The sequence below is a fragment of the Tripterygium wilfordii genome, chromosome 17 (assembly GCF_013401445.1).
Source record: "Tripterygium wilfordii isolate XIE 37 chromosome 17, ASM1340144v1, whole genome shotgun sequence".
Lineage (NCBI taxonomy): Eukaryota > Viridiplantae > Streptophyta > Magnoliopsida > Celastrales > Celastraceae > Tripterygium > Tripterygium wilfordii.
Window position 1 is genome coordinate 1219377 of NC_052248.1, and position 12096 is coordinate 1231472.

General features: G+C 38.1%; 4 protein-coding genes across 5 annotated transcripts; all 4 read right to left on the reverse strand.

Moving 5' to 3' along the window:
• Positions 1–1080: 1080 nt before the first annotated feature.
• LOC119982427 (glutathione S-transferase-like) lies at positions 1081–2188 on the reverse strand. Of its 2 annotated transcripts, none has more exons than XM_038825794.1 (3): positions 1988–2188; positions 1865–1913; positions 1081–1755 (listed from the first exon to the last, which is right to left on the reverse strand). In XM_038825794.1, exons 1-3 carry the CDS (start codon positions 2135–2137, stop codon positions 1256–1258), a joined length of 699 nt encoding a protein of 232 aa, XP_038681722.1. In that variant the 5' UTR covers positions 2138–2188; the 3' UTR covers positions 1081–1255. The 2 variants fall into 2 exon arrangements, with proteins under 2 accessions (XP_038681722.1, XP_038681723.1); XM_038825795.1 differs by having other exon boundaries at positions 1081–1698; positions 1988–2187.
• A 1222-nt stretch (positions 2189–3410) lies between these two features.
• LOC119983079 (glutathione S-transferase F13-like) lies at positions 3411–4542 on the reverse strand. The gene is made up of 3 exons (XM_038826737.1): positions 4333–4542; positions 4189–4237; positions 3411–4095 (listed from the first exon to the last, which is right to left on the reverse strand). Exons 1-3 carry the CDS (start codon positions 4477–4479, stop codon positions 3641–3643), a joined length of 651 nt encoding a protein of 216 aa, XP_038682665.1. The 5' UTR covers positions 4480–4542; the 3' UTR covers positions 3411–3640.
• A 638-nt stretch (positions 4543–5180) lies between these two features.
• On the reverse strand, positions 5181–7364 carry LOC119983078 (glutathione S-transferase F13-like). The gene is made up of 3 exons (XM_038826736.1): positions 7124–7364; positions 6956–7004; positions 5181–5837 (listed from the first exon to the last, which is right to left on the reverse strand). Exons 1-3 carry the CDS (start codon positions 7268–7270, stop codon positions 5380–5382), a joined length of 654 nt encoding a protein of 217 aa, XP_038682664.1. The 5' UTR covers positions 7271–7364; the 3' UTR covers positions 5181–5379.
• A 2765-nt stretch (positions 7365–10129) lies between these two features.
• On the reverse strand, positions 10130–11874 carry LOC119982559 (glutathione S-transferase F13-like). The gene is made up of 3 exons (XM_038826010.1): positions 11604–11874; positions 11437–11485; positions 10130–10794 (listed from the first exon to the last, which is right to left on the reverse strand). Exons 1-3 carry the CDS (start codon positions 11748–11750, stop codon positions 10343–10345), a joined length of 648 nt encoding a protein of 215 aa, XP_038681938.1. The 5' UTR covers positions 11751–11874; the 3' UTR covers positions 10130–10342.
• Between the last annotated feature and the right edge of the window lie 222 nt (positions 11875–12096).

Genomic DNA, 12096 nt, shown 5'->3' on the forward strand with positions numbered 1-12096 from the left:
TGTTTAGTCTAATAAGGTAACCCAAAAGAATCTCCTTCCTAGGAAACAATTTACCTTGAATTCCTTCCTAGATGAACTATCCTTTCTAGGCAACCTACCTTTATCAATCAATCTCGCTCCTTTTCAAAGAATGCGCTCTCACTCCCATTTCGGCTCAACTACGTACTTTAAATACATATTAAAATTGATGAAAACTAATCTAAGACCATGTACAAGATGAAAATATATATAAATATATAACTAGAAGTCATATTTCAAATGCAATCTAATTTTTTCATAAAAACTAAGTTTGTATAGTGAGTGAATATAAGTTTTTATTTTATTTCACATTACGACATAATATAATTATACCCGCAGTTAAAATTCTAGGTATAAAAATGAAAAACCGCTGCTATAGACTTTTTCCGCGGTTGTAAAACCACGGGCTAATAGAGTATTGAAAGACCTTTAGTTGCGGTTTTCATATTAGGGTAAAAAAAATGTGATTGTAGCTACTGTGATGTCTATAGTTGCAGTTTTCAGAACTGTTGGTATAAGTATTTTGATCGTAGAGAAACTCGAAATTGTAAAATAGAGCCAATTATTAAATTTTTTATTTTTATTAAAGAAAATCTGAAAAATTATTGAAAACCAAACAAATATGTTGAAATTATAGTGGAACACTTTCTATGGTGTACGTATGAACACTTTAGAATATTTGATATGAAATTAAAGTGCACATCCACTATTTTCTATGGTGTACGTATGGACACTTTTTTTAACGTGGAATCCATTCAATTGTCTATTGGATAATTGATTGGTAAATTGTGAGACACATGGAAAACCCTGCTAGTAAACAACGGGACACATTGAAGACCCTACAAATCTCATGGAACAATTGAGACCTGAGCTAAGACCCACGAAAAGATAACGTGAAGTGACATTCCTATACGCTGGGCTGAACAAGGACCCATGGATTCAGTTAAGGGAGTTAAGGTTACCGTAAACTAGGTTCTCACATGGGCTGGGTTTAAAGAGACGTCATGGGCCTTCATTAGTTCTCCTGTCCAGCCCATCAAATCTACTTTTCTTAATAATGCATATTTTTAACTGGCCCACTTTATTGCTCATCACTTAAACGAAACCCCAAATTTCAAACCTTCAACCCATGATTGAAAGACAAAAGCCAACACACAAAACAAAGTAAAATACAGCAAGACAAGCAGAAAGGCCCAAGGCCCAAGGCCCAAGGCCCACAGCCCACGAACCCTCCACATTACTTGTTTCGTATTGCAAGGGCCTTAGCCCAAGCAGGCCTGGCCCTAATATCCTCAACCCATGCACTAACATGAGGCCTTGAATCAAACAAGGCCTTAGCTTCTGAACCCATCAAGTAGTCAATACAGGGGAGGTGATGCATATCAGCCAAGGTGAAGCAGTCACAGGCCAAGTACTTGGATTGAACCAATCTGGACTCGTAGACATCCAGAACCTTGGCTAGCTTGTCCTTGTTTTCCTCCACCACTGCTTCCTCCACAGGGATGCCTAAAAAGGGCTTCAGGACTAGCTCCCAAACAAGCTTCGAAGCGGCCGGTTCGAACTGCTGTTCCTCCACCACCATCCACTGCAGCAACATCGGCAGCGCCTTGCCTTGGCATGTCAACTGGGTTCCCTTGTCGGCGTACTCATGAGCGATGTATTTTGTGATCGCTCTTGATTCTGTGCACACGAATACTCTCCGATCATATATCGTTAGATATAGATCGGATAATTTATCTCACAGCTTATAAACTAGTTTATGTTTCCGTTAACTGATTTTGACAGCTTATAAGTTCTGTCAGACAGAGAGCATATCATATATATCTATATTCGTGAAATTACTTACCAAAGAGCTTCAAATCTCCATGCTCAAAGACTGGAACTTGACCAAATGGCTGGATGGATCATGTGGTTAATTTTAGGAAATAGAATATAAATTCAAGGAATGAAATTACTCCATCAGACTTACATTAAGAGAAAGGAAAGGCTCCCTTTTGTGTTCTCCAGTTGACATATCAACATTAACAAATTGGAACTCAAGCTCCTTCTCATGGAGACAAGTAAGAACTCTCATGGTGGCTGTGGATAACACACCTCCATGGACTTTCATGGCTGCCATATCTTTACTAAGAAGAAGATTAAAGATAACTGTGTGATGTGATAACACAATTAGTATAGGCAATTATTTATAGATCAAGTGCTTTTCCAGAATGCTCCATGTATAAGATGAATGTACAGTGAGTGAGGCTAGACTTGTTCTTTATTTGGTGGGGTCTTTTTTTTTTTTCTAAATAAAATACAAATAATGTAAATGTATGATCATGGGACTAATAATTGATCTTGTTCTTTTTTTCCTCTTTTTTGGAGAAGTGGAGAACTTGTTTATGTTTTCAAGAAATAAATTTTAAATTAAGGGGATATTCGGATCCCCCACCGCATGATAAAGCACTCCACAATTATTAGACAACTTGTCAATTTGGCACCTAAAAAATACCTACCACAATAATCAATTGAATTTCGTTTTTTTTTTTAATAACGAAAACGATATCATACGAGTTTTTCCTTAAACATTCGATATGGGTTTAAACTCGAATCATCAGGCCGCTTAAAAATTTCTCATTTGATGACAGGGTAAATTAGGCCAAAGTCAGTGTCTGATCACAAAAGTATTACTCTCAGTAGAAATCGAACTCATGAACTTCCGAGTCTATAAAATTTAGTTCAAGACTCAAGAGAGATTCACCATTAAATTATCACCCAAATGATTCAATTTCGAATATGCCACATCTTTCTATTCCTCTCTAATGTATGATCCTTTTTTTTTAAACCTTAAGAGGGGAAAGAGGCCCACTGGGCTATAAAGATGGGAAAGAGGCCTATTGGGCAATAGAGGTCCACTAGGGGCTATAAAGGCTCACTGGGCTGTCCTCAGTGCTCACAAATGTATGCATTGCAATTAGGGTGGTATTCTATGGTTACGATTCTACCATATATGTCTTTTTCCTTCCCACCCTGATATCCACAACCCAAACACTACCCACCAACACCAAGTAATCAAACGTTAGGGAGGTGGCGCATATCAACTAATTTCTATGCACCACAAACCCTCTAAATCACGTATGGATACTTGTTTTATAATATGGAATCCACTCAACTAGTCACGACCCCATAACCCCTATCGAATAGTTGAGACCTGGGCCGAGACTTAGTGCAAGAAGATAATACAAGATAACATTCGCAAACGCTGGGCTTAGTAAAGCCAATCATGTAAATTGCGACAATGAAAACAACCAGTAGACTTGAACTCATGACTTCCGGTTTGTGTGGAGGGTATGTATGGTTTAATTAAGTGGGATTAGTTTGATTTATAGCTGTATATTAAGTCCAGGACAAAGCTAACTGACAGTAATTATATTGATAAAAACTAAACCAAATCGGTTGACAATCAATTTGGTTAGACATGCGTGCCCAACATTCGATTCCAATGAGAAACATATTTCTCAACGGTATTTCAAAAACAAAATACTATCGCTCATTACAAAGTTCCATTGAATTATTGTATTATAGTACAATAACAGAAATCTCATATATCATATCCTCTACAGCTTGTGAGCTTTTATTCCTAATCACCGAGAGTCAGATCCTCTGCAACTTTCATGGAAGCTGGCCTTGAAGAAATATCATCCCACCAAGCATTCACATGGGGACGCTCTGTTATCACTCCATCATAAGGAGTTTTCATCAAATAGTGTATGTATGTAATGTTATGCAGATCAGCTAGACTGTAAAAATCTCCTGCAAGATACTTGGTTTCACTCAGCTTAGCTTCATACACATCAAGGACTTTCTCTAGCTTCTCTAAATAAGCATCCATCACCGTTCGATCCGGAGACTTACCGTAAAGTGGTGCCACAAAGTATTGGTAGTAAATTGGGTGGATTGCAGGATTGAAACTCTGTGACTCCACCTCTGTCCATACCTTCACCAAAGCAGCTTCTTTAGGGTTTTGATGCCTCGTAAGATGGTAGCCGGTGTTCTTGTATTTTTCAGCCAAATATGCTGTTATTGCTCTGGACTCTATAGGTAAGCAAGCATCAATTGAGCAGTCAAGTATTTCCTGGATAACAGTTTTGTGCAGAAACAAGAGAAGAATAATCTTAACCAGCTTACCAAACAAAGTGAGATCACCATCTTCTAGTGCTGGAGTCTGACCAAATGGCTGCATAGCATATATAAACACACAAGAGAGAACATAATTGTAACAGCAGCAACAGAAAATCAAACAAATGAACAAAGTGTGGCTTATCTGATTACATGTTTGGCAAGGAAGTTGGGTTGCTTGTGTTCACAAGCGAGAAGATCGACGGGGACATACTCGAAGTTGAGTTCTTTCTCATGGAGACTGAGCAACACTCTGCCGGTGATCGGGGATGAGGGGGTTCCATACAGCTTAAGCCCCATCTTAATTGACAGAGATAATTAGGATGGTCTTGTAGTCCTAGTATATATGAAGGGGTAGGAGACTTCAAAGAAGATGAATTGATCATTTTTTGTTCTGTTTGTGTTTACCAGTCAAATGATTGACCCTAACAAGATAAAATTTACTGAGGCAGAACAATACTAGACAGTACACACCCAATAATCCCCAGCAAGCTCAAGACATGTGATTTGTAGTTTCTAGATAGTTTTTTTGGTAGCTGCGAATACCCCAGCCCAACAGTCAACGGTCACTTTGTGATACCTGAGTCAATTTGAAACCCATGCTTGACTATCATAGTCTGCACCATGACGACAAACACTTTAGACCCTCTGAAACCCATGCGTGTTAATGGGCTGCAAGATCTACGGAATCAGGGAACCCTTGAGAAATATCTCAATTAGTTCCGAACTTCCGACCTCTGACACATTTAATCCTTAAGCCTTTAGAAATAACCAACCAGACTATTGCTCAATTGTTAGTTTTTAAATTGCAAAGTTCTAGATTGTCTTTGCAAAAGAGAAATCCATTAGTAACAAAGTAGCCTCCTTTTTTAATGTCTCTGACATTATTGGACAAGTATTGGGAAGGGATTTCATTTTCTTGGTTGTAATATGCATAATTTGGGTTAGTCACTTTCAATCTGTTATTGACTCACTTTTGTTGGTTATTGCCAGCAGAAAAGTTGCTGATAAAATATGATAAGTCTTTCTATTAATCTTGTGATAAAACAAGAGAGAATGCTAAGACAAACATGGATAGATGCTTGAAACAGAGATCAAAGCACCACTGTTCCATTCAGTTTATTCAAAAACAGTGCAGAGACTGAAATCTAATACACTGCTGCACAAAAACACTGAAAAAGATTACCCAACATGGAAATCTTATTTCGCACCAAAAGACATGCCCTCCATAACTTTCTTGGAAGCTGGCCTGGAAGAAATGTCCTCCCACCATGCCTTGACATGGGGACGCTCGTTGATCACTTTGGCATAAGGAGTTTTCATGAAGTAGTGAGTGTATGAGAGGTGATGCAGATCAGCTAGGCTGTAAAAATCTCCAGCAAGGTACTTGGTTATGCTCAGCCTATCTTCATACACATCAAGCACTTTCTCTAGCTTCTCTAAGTTGGCATCGATCACTGCCTGATCCGCCGACTGACCCCTCATTGGTGCAATAAATGCTTGGTAGAAAATTGGGCCTATAGCAGGATTGTAACTCTGGGATTCCACCTCCATCCAGATCTTCACCAATGCAGCTTCTTTGGGGTTTGAATGCCTTAGCAGATCAGAACCAGTGTCCTTGAGTTTCTCAGCCACATATGCTGTGATTGCTCTTGACTCTGGCAAACATTGAGGTAATCATCATTCATCAAGTAATCAATCAAGAGTTAGCAAGAGAAAAAGAGGGAGGGACAAACATATATATGTACCCAACCAAATACAATTATCATTTTTTTTTGACATGGAATCCACCCAACTGTCCACCGGACAACTGACTAGTAAACCCCGAGCCGTGTGAAAGACTCCGCAACCCCATTGACCAGTTGAGACTTGAGCCGAAGCCCAGTGCGAGAAGATCACATGGGTGGCATTCACATAGTATGGCTGAGCAAGAGTCCATCTTGCAAATTGGGCTGATGAAACATCCATGGGATTTGAACTCATGATCTTGCAGTAAGAGTTACCGTGATCAAATTCACCATATTAGCCAACGACCAGTTGTTAAATTATAACACCATCAAGTTTTACTGTTTCTAGAAACAATAAAACACAAATTCCCATCATAGATTAGTAAGAAACAAACAGTCTAATGATCAATCAACTAGTGCTTCAATGGATGTCTTTTTGTTATCAGTTATCACATATTAGGGATGACAATTTGTGCCCAACCCACGCGAATTTTCCCCAATCCGAAGCTTGTGCAGGGCAGGGACGAGGCAAAGAATCTCAACCCGCATGCGGGGCGGGGACGGGTTTGCCTCCCAACCCGCCCCGCACCCCGTCACGCAACCCGATCCGCTATACATGTGTGTATATATATATATAGAAAATAATTATATATGTATATATATACACTCCACATGCGTAGATAATTTTTTTTTAGATCTCATAGTAATGATTTTTTTAATACAATATAATATATTGAATTATTGTGTTTCTCCAATCAAAAAACATTAAATAGGTTAGTTGGTATGTGTACATCTTATATACTTGAGACGTCTTTTAAAAAAATTCATAGGCAGAGATTTCCGTGCGGAGCGAAGACCCGTGGATTGTAACGGGGCGGAGACGGGGGTTGAATGTTGCCCCGACATACGGGGGCGGGGCAGCCATGATTCGCCCCGCCCCACCCCACCCCGTTGCCATGCCTACCCAAAAATAGTACAAAAAACAATATAAAGCAGATGTGCAAATCAACATGGATAAACAATTCCAGATCTGCGAATTAATATCTTACCAAACAGAGTGAGATCATCATCTTCCAGTGCTGGAATCTGACCAAACGGCTGCAATCACATAAACCAAATCAAAACAGTTCAAAATCAAAATCAACGAAATGGATTGACTGAACAAGATCTTATATAACAAATCGAAATTCATGCTTGGATTTGGTCAATTAAATTACATTCTTAGCGATGAAGGCAGGCTGTTTGTGTTCCCCAGCCATGAGATTAACAGGAATAAGCTCGAAATCAGCTTGTTTCTCATGGAGACAGAACAGCACTCTCCCTGTGCAAGTTGAGGCCGGGACTCCATAAAGCTTAAGCGCCATTTGCGAGAGTGAGATAGAGAAAGATCGAATTACTGATCAAACGAAACAGAGATCTACTAGGGTTTCAGTGTAGAAGTAGTTGGGTTGAAGGAGAAGTAGATCTATCCTTTTATGCTAATTGTCTTGTCGGTCAATGCTTGAGCTACGTACCCACCCGGGGTAGGTGGCGAAACCGTGAAAACGGAAATACAAATTAATGCAACGGAAACTTTTACTTAATTATTTTTAAATTTGAAATGTAAAAAAAAAGTATTTTTTTATTTTTCCTCTTCAAGATTTTTTTTGCTTTTTTAAAATCAATTATAGTGATTTTATGGCTCACAATAAAGATGATTATAGAGATATTCAATCATAATTATATTTGTAAATATGAGAAAGTTAATGGTCAATTTTGTTGAACCAGAATATACAAATTTATCTTTTAGAAACTCTTGTCGTCATGCTCGCGTACATATAAATTTTTCACTTGACGACATGATAAGTTGGATCAAAATTCAATGCGTTGCTACAAAAATATCAAATTCTTCACTTATTTAATTATGTCATATATAAACTATATGCCCCATTTTCTATCCATTAGGAACACAATTGGCAATGTATATTGGCAATGTATATTGGCTAACTTATCAAAATTGATTGCTCACTTATCTATATTCGCTAATGTAAGAAAAAAAAATTAAAATTTGTATTATAGTCTCTTTGACAATTGGCAACTTGTGCTCACACAACTTGTTTTCCTATAGTTTTTGTTAGGGCTGTTATTGGTACGGTTACCGTTACCAAACACAGAATACCGTTACCATACCAATTCTTTCGGTAACTCAAAAAATGTTACCGTTACCGTTACCGGAAGAGTCGGTATACCGATGGTCGGTATACCGATCGATCGGTAATGGTAAGTCGGTAATTGGTAAATTTACCAATTCTTAAAACCTATATAAAAAAGAGAAGAAAAAAAATGCATCAAGTAGCATTGTGCTTAATAGTCATTGTATGATACTACAACACTTTCATCTTGCCTACCATACCAATAATAAAAATGATAGATTAATGAGAAGGATCATTGTGCTACATGTGAATAAGAGAAAATACCTATCAATCGGAGAAAAAAAGAAAGGAGAATTCACATAACATTATTCCAACAATCTATAACGGAAAATCTTTCATTTCATTAATTTCTAATGTTTTTAGTATCCGAAGTGTTTTAAACTCCATAGCAGGAAAGCTAAAAGAAACAAGATAAATAAAGATAAAAGACCATAATGGAAAGAGAGAAGAAAAGCATGTAATCAATACCAACAAAGCATTTTGTTATGTAACAAACACTGCTTTAAAGTTAATGAAATTGCTAAGAGTAATATATAAATGATAACCCTAAAAATAATCAATGGCCTAGATTAAATTAGATCAATCTAATGGTCATAATTAAATAAAACTAAAACTAAAAATAATATTAATATATATTTAATATATATGTCGGTAATCGGGAAATTTACCGGTTTTGAACTTTGCTTACCGTTACCATTACCGAAATCATCGGTAAATTTACCGTACCGAACAATTGGTAACGGTATACCAATCTTTTGCTATTTTCGGTAACCAATTCGTCGGTAATGGTATACCAATGGATAATTTACCATACCAATAACAGCCCTAGTACTTTTTGTGTTTTGATGATGGGAACTGTGAACAAGTGGGTAATATATACATATTTTCTTGGGGGAGGACAAAGACTTGACTTTGTTTTGTGTGTTAGTGTATGGGTAGGATCGCATTCAATGTAAGGAATCAAAACAATTTAAGAACTTAATAAACTACCACTATAATTGTTTAGTATTAAGTCATTAGATTAAGTCAAGTGTCCACATAATAAGCTAAGAGAAAATTTTGATGTAGTGCTCCACTTGGAAAAATTAAAACAGGAGCCTCTCTGGGTAGTTGTGAGTATGGAGATACTTGAAATCAACAAATGAACAAAGTGTGCAAATTTGGTACGAGACCCAAGTCCAGCTCAACAGTTCTTGTAGATCAAATAAGAATAGTTTCGTAGGTTTGACGAGCCTCCACAGGCCCAAAGCCTTTAACATGATGTAAGCCTTTGACATGACTTACATCACCTGTAAGTCTCATAAAGTGCCTATAAATATAGGGATTCACACTTGATAATGAGCAGAGAATAACAAACTCTTCCACTTCACACAATGTACGGAGGCGCATCCGACATTGCCTCGATCATGATCACTTTACACAATGCCTTTACGATTCTCTCGGCCATGCTCACTATATGCAACGCTCTTAGTACTCTCTCAGTCATGTTAACTCCACGCGACACCCCTAACACTCCTCGGCCATGTTCACTCTACACAACACTCTCCGGAGCACTATATGTTCACCCGCCACGACCGTCATGGTAATCTCACTCTACTCTCTTTGTCTCTTGTTCTCTACCTAAATTGGGTTAGTCACTGTCAATATGTTGGTGACTCACTTTTGTTGGTTTTTACTATCTATAGGCAGCTACGCACATCCCACGTTGCTTAGATGATAAAAGGAAGTGCATAATATGGGCTCAATATTAGATTGTTGGATCGAGCCTTCTGGTCTAATATGGGCTGGGCTTGGGAGGACAAATCTGTGCAGGTCATGGGGCCCAAAGTACACAAAATGTTGTTAGTGAAGGAGGATGACATTTTTAGGTATCAGAGCGCCCCATCTCTGCTTGTGTGAGCCTGTGTGTGGCGCCTTGTTCCAGTATGGGCTGGACCGGATTGCTGTGTGTAGATCACAGAGTGCAGCTGCGGAGGTCGTCGGTTCGGAACAAGTTCCCTCGACAAGTCCAAAAAATACGAACAGATAAGGTGGCAGTTTAAATAATGGTCTTTCTACTAATCTTGCGATGAAACAAGAGATACTGCTAAAGACAAACATGGATAGATGCTTGAAACGGAGAACAAAGCACACTGTTACATTTAGTTACTCAAAAACAGTGCAAATACTGAAATCTCACACACTGGTGCACAAAAACACTGAAAAAGATTACTCGTCATGGAAATCTTAATCTCTAACGAAAAGTTATGGAGGAGTCATGCCCTCCATAACTTTCTTGGAAGCTGGCCTGGAAGATATGTCCTCCCACCATGCCTTGACATGAGGACGCTCGTTGATCACTTTGGCATAAGGAGTTTTCATGAAGTAGTGAGTGTATGCGAGGTGGTGCAGATCAGCTAGGCTGTAAAAATCTCCAGCAAGGTACTTGGTTTTGCTAAGCCTAGCTTCATACACATCAAGCACTTTCTCTAGCTTCTCTAAGTTGGCATTGATCACCGCCTGATCCGTGGACTGACCCCTCATTGGTGCAATAAAATGTTGGAAGAAAATTGGGCTTATGGCAGGATCGTAACTCTGGGATTCCACCTCTACCCAGACCTTCACCAATGCAGCTTCTTTGGGGTTTGAAAGCCTTAGCAGATCAGAACCAGTGTCCTTGAATTTCTCAGCCACATATGCTGTGATTGCTCTGGACTCTGGCATACATTTAGGTAATCATAAGTAAATCAATCAAGAGTTAACAACAAAAAAAGAGGGACGGTCAAACAAATATATGTATCCAACCAAGTAGAATAATCACACCATTAACCCAACAACATTTCACATCATTTATACATAGTCTAACACTAACACTCCCCATCACGTGTGGGCTGGATAATCCGATGGCCCAACATGTGCACAACAAACGAGACCCAATACTAGGGTTACTCTCACATAAGGCCCTCACCTGTAGCAACAATAGGCCCACACTTTGTACAACAAATGAGAGTTTAAATTGCGAAAGTAATGTATTACTTCTGCACCTAAGACCTCCCGCTCTGTTACCATGTTAAAGATTTGTTACTCAGCCATTCAATATTTCACATCATTTATACATATTCTAACGGTAAGAAACAAACAGTCTAAATGATGAATCCATTAGTACTTCAATGGAGGTCTTTTTGTAACAAAATCTCCTTCAATTGAAAGTTGATAACATTACATGTCGAGTTCTGGATGTGATACATAACCCAGAATGATACAACACAATATAAAGACAGAATATAATTATAATGCAGATCTATACCAAAGGCAACAACATGGAGAACCAATTCCAGATCAGAGAATAAAGAGCTTACCAAACAGAGTGAGATCACCATCGTCCAGTGCTGGAATCACACCAAATGGCTGCAATCACATAAACCAAATTAAAACAGTTCAAAATCAAAATTAATGAAATGTGATGACTGAAGAACATCTTATATAACAAATCGAAATGTATTTTTGGATTTGGTCAATGAATTACGTTCTTAGCGAGGAAGGCAGGGTGTTTGTGTTCACCAGTCATGATATTAACAGTGATAAGCTCGAAATCAGCTTGTTTCTCATGGAGACAGAACAGCACTCGCCCTGAGCAAGTTGAAAAAGGGAGTGCATAAAGCTTAAGCGCCATTGTGAGATTGAGACACAGAAAGATCGAATTACTGATCAAAATGATACAAGGAAAGAGATATCCACTAGGGTTGCAGTGGTGTAGTAGTAGTTGAAAGAGATGCAGGTCATTTTATAATAATTGTCAGCCACATAATAATAAAAAGAGTTCTTGGACGGCAATAAAGATGATTAATGTAATGGAATTTTTTATTTAATTATTTTTAAATTTGAAATGTTAAAAAACTGCGCATTTATCTTCTTCTTTTTTTTATTCTTCCTCTTCAAGATTTTAAAGGGAAATAAATAACAAAGACTTGACTTCGTTTTGTGTGTTTGTATGGGCATGATCGGAATCATAGTAAAGA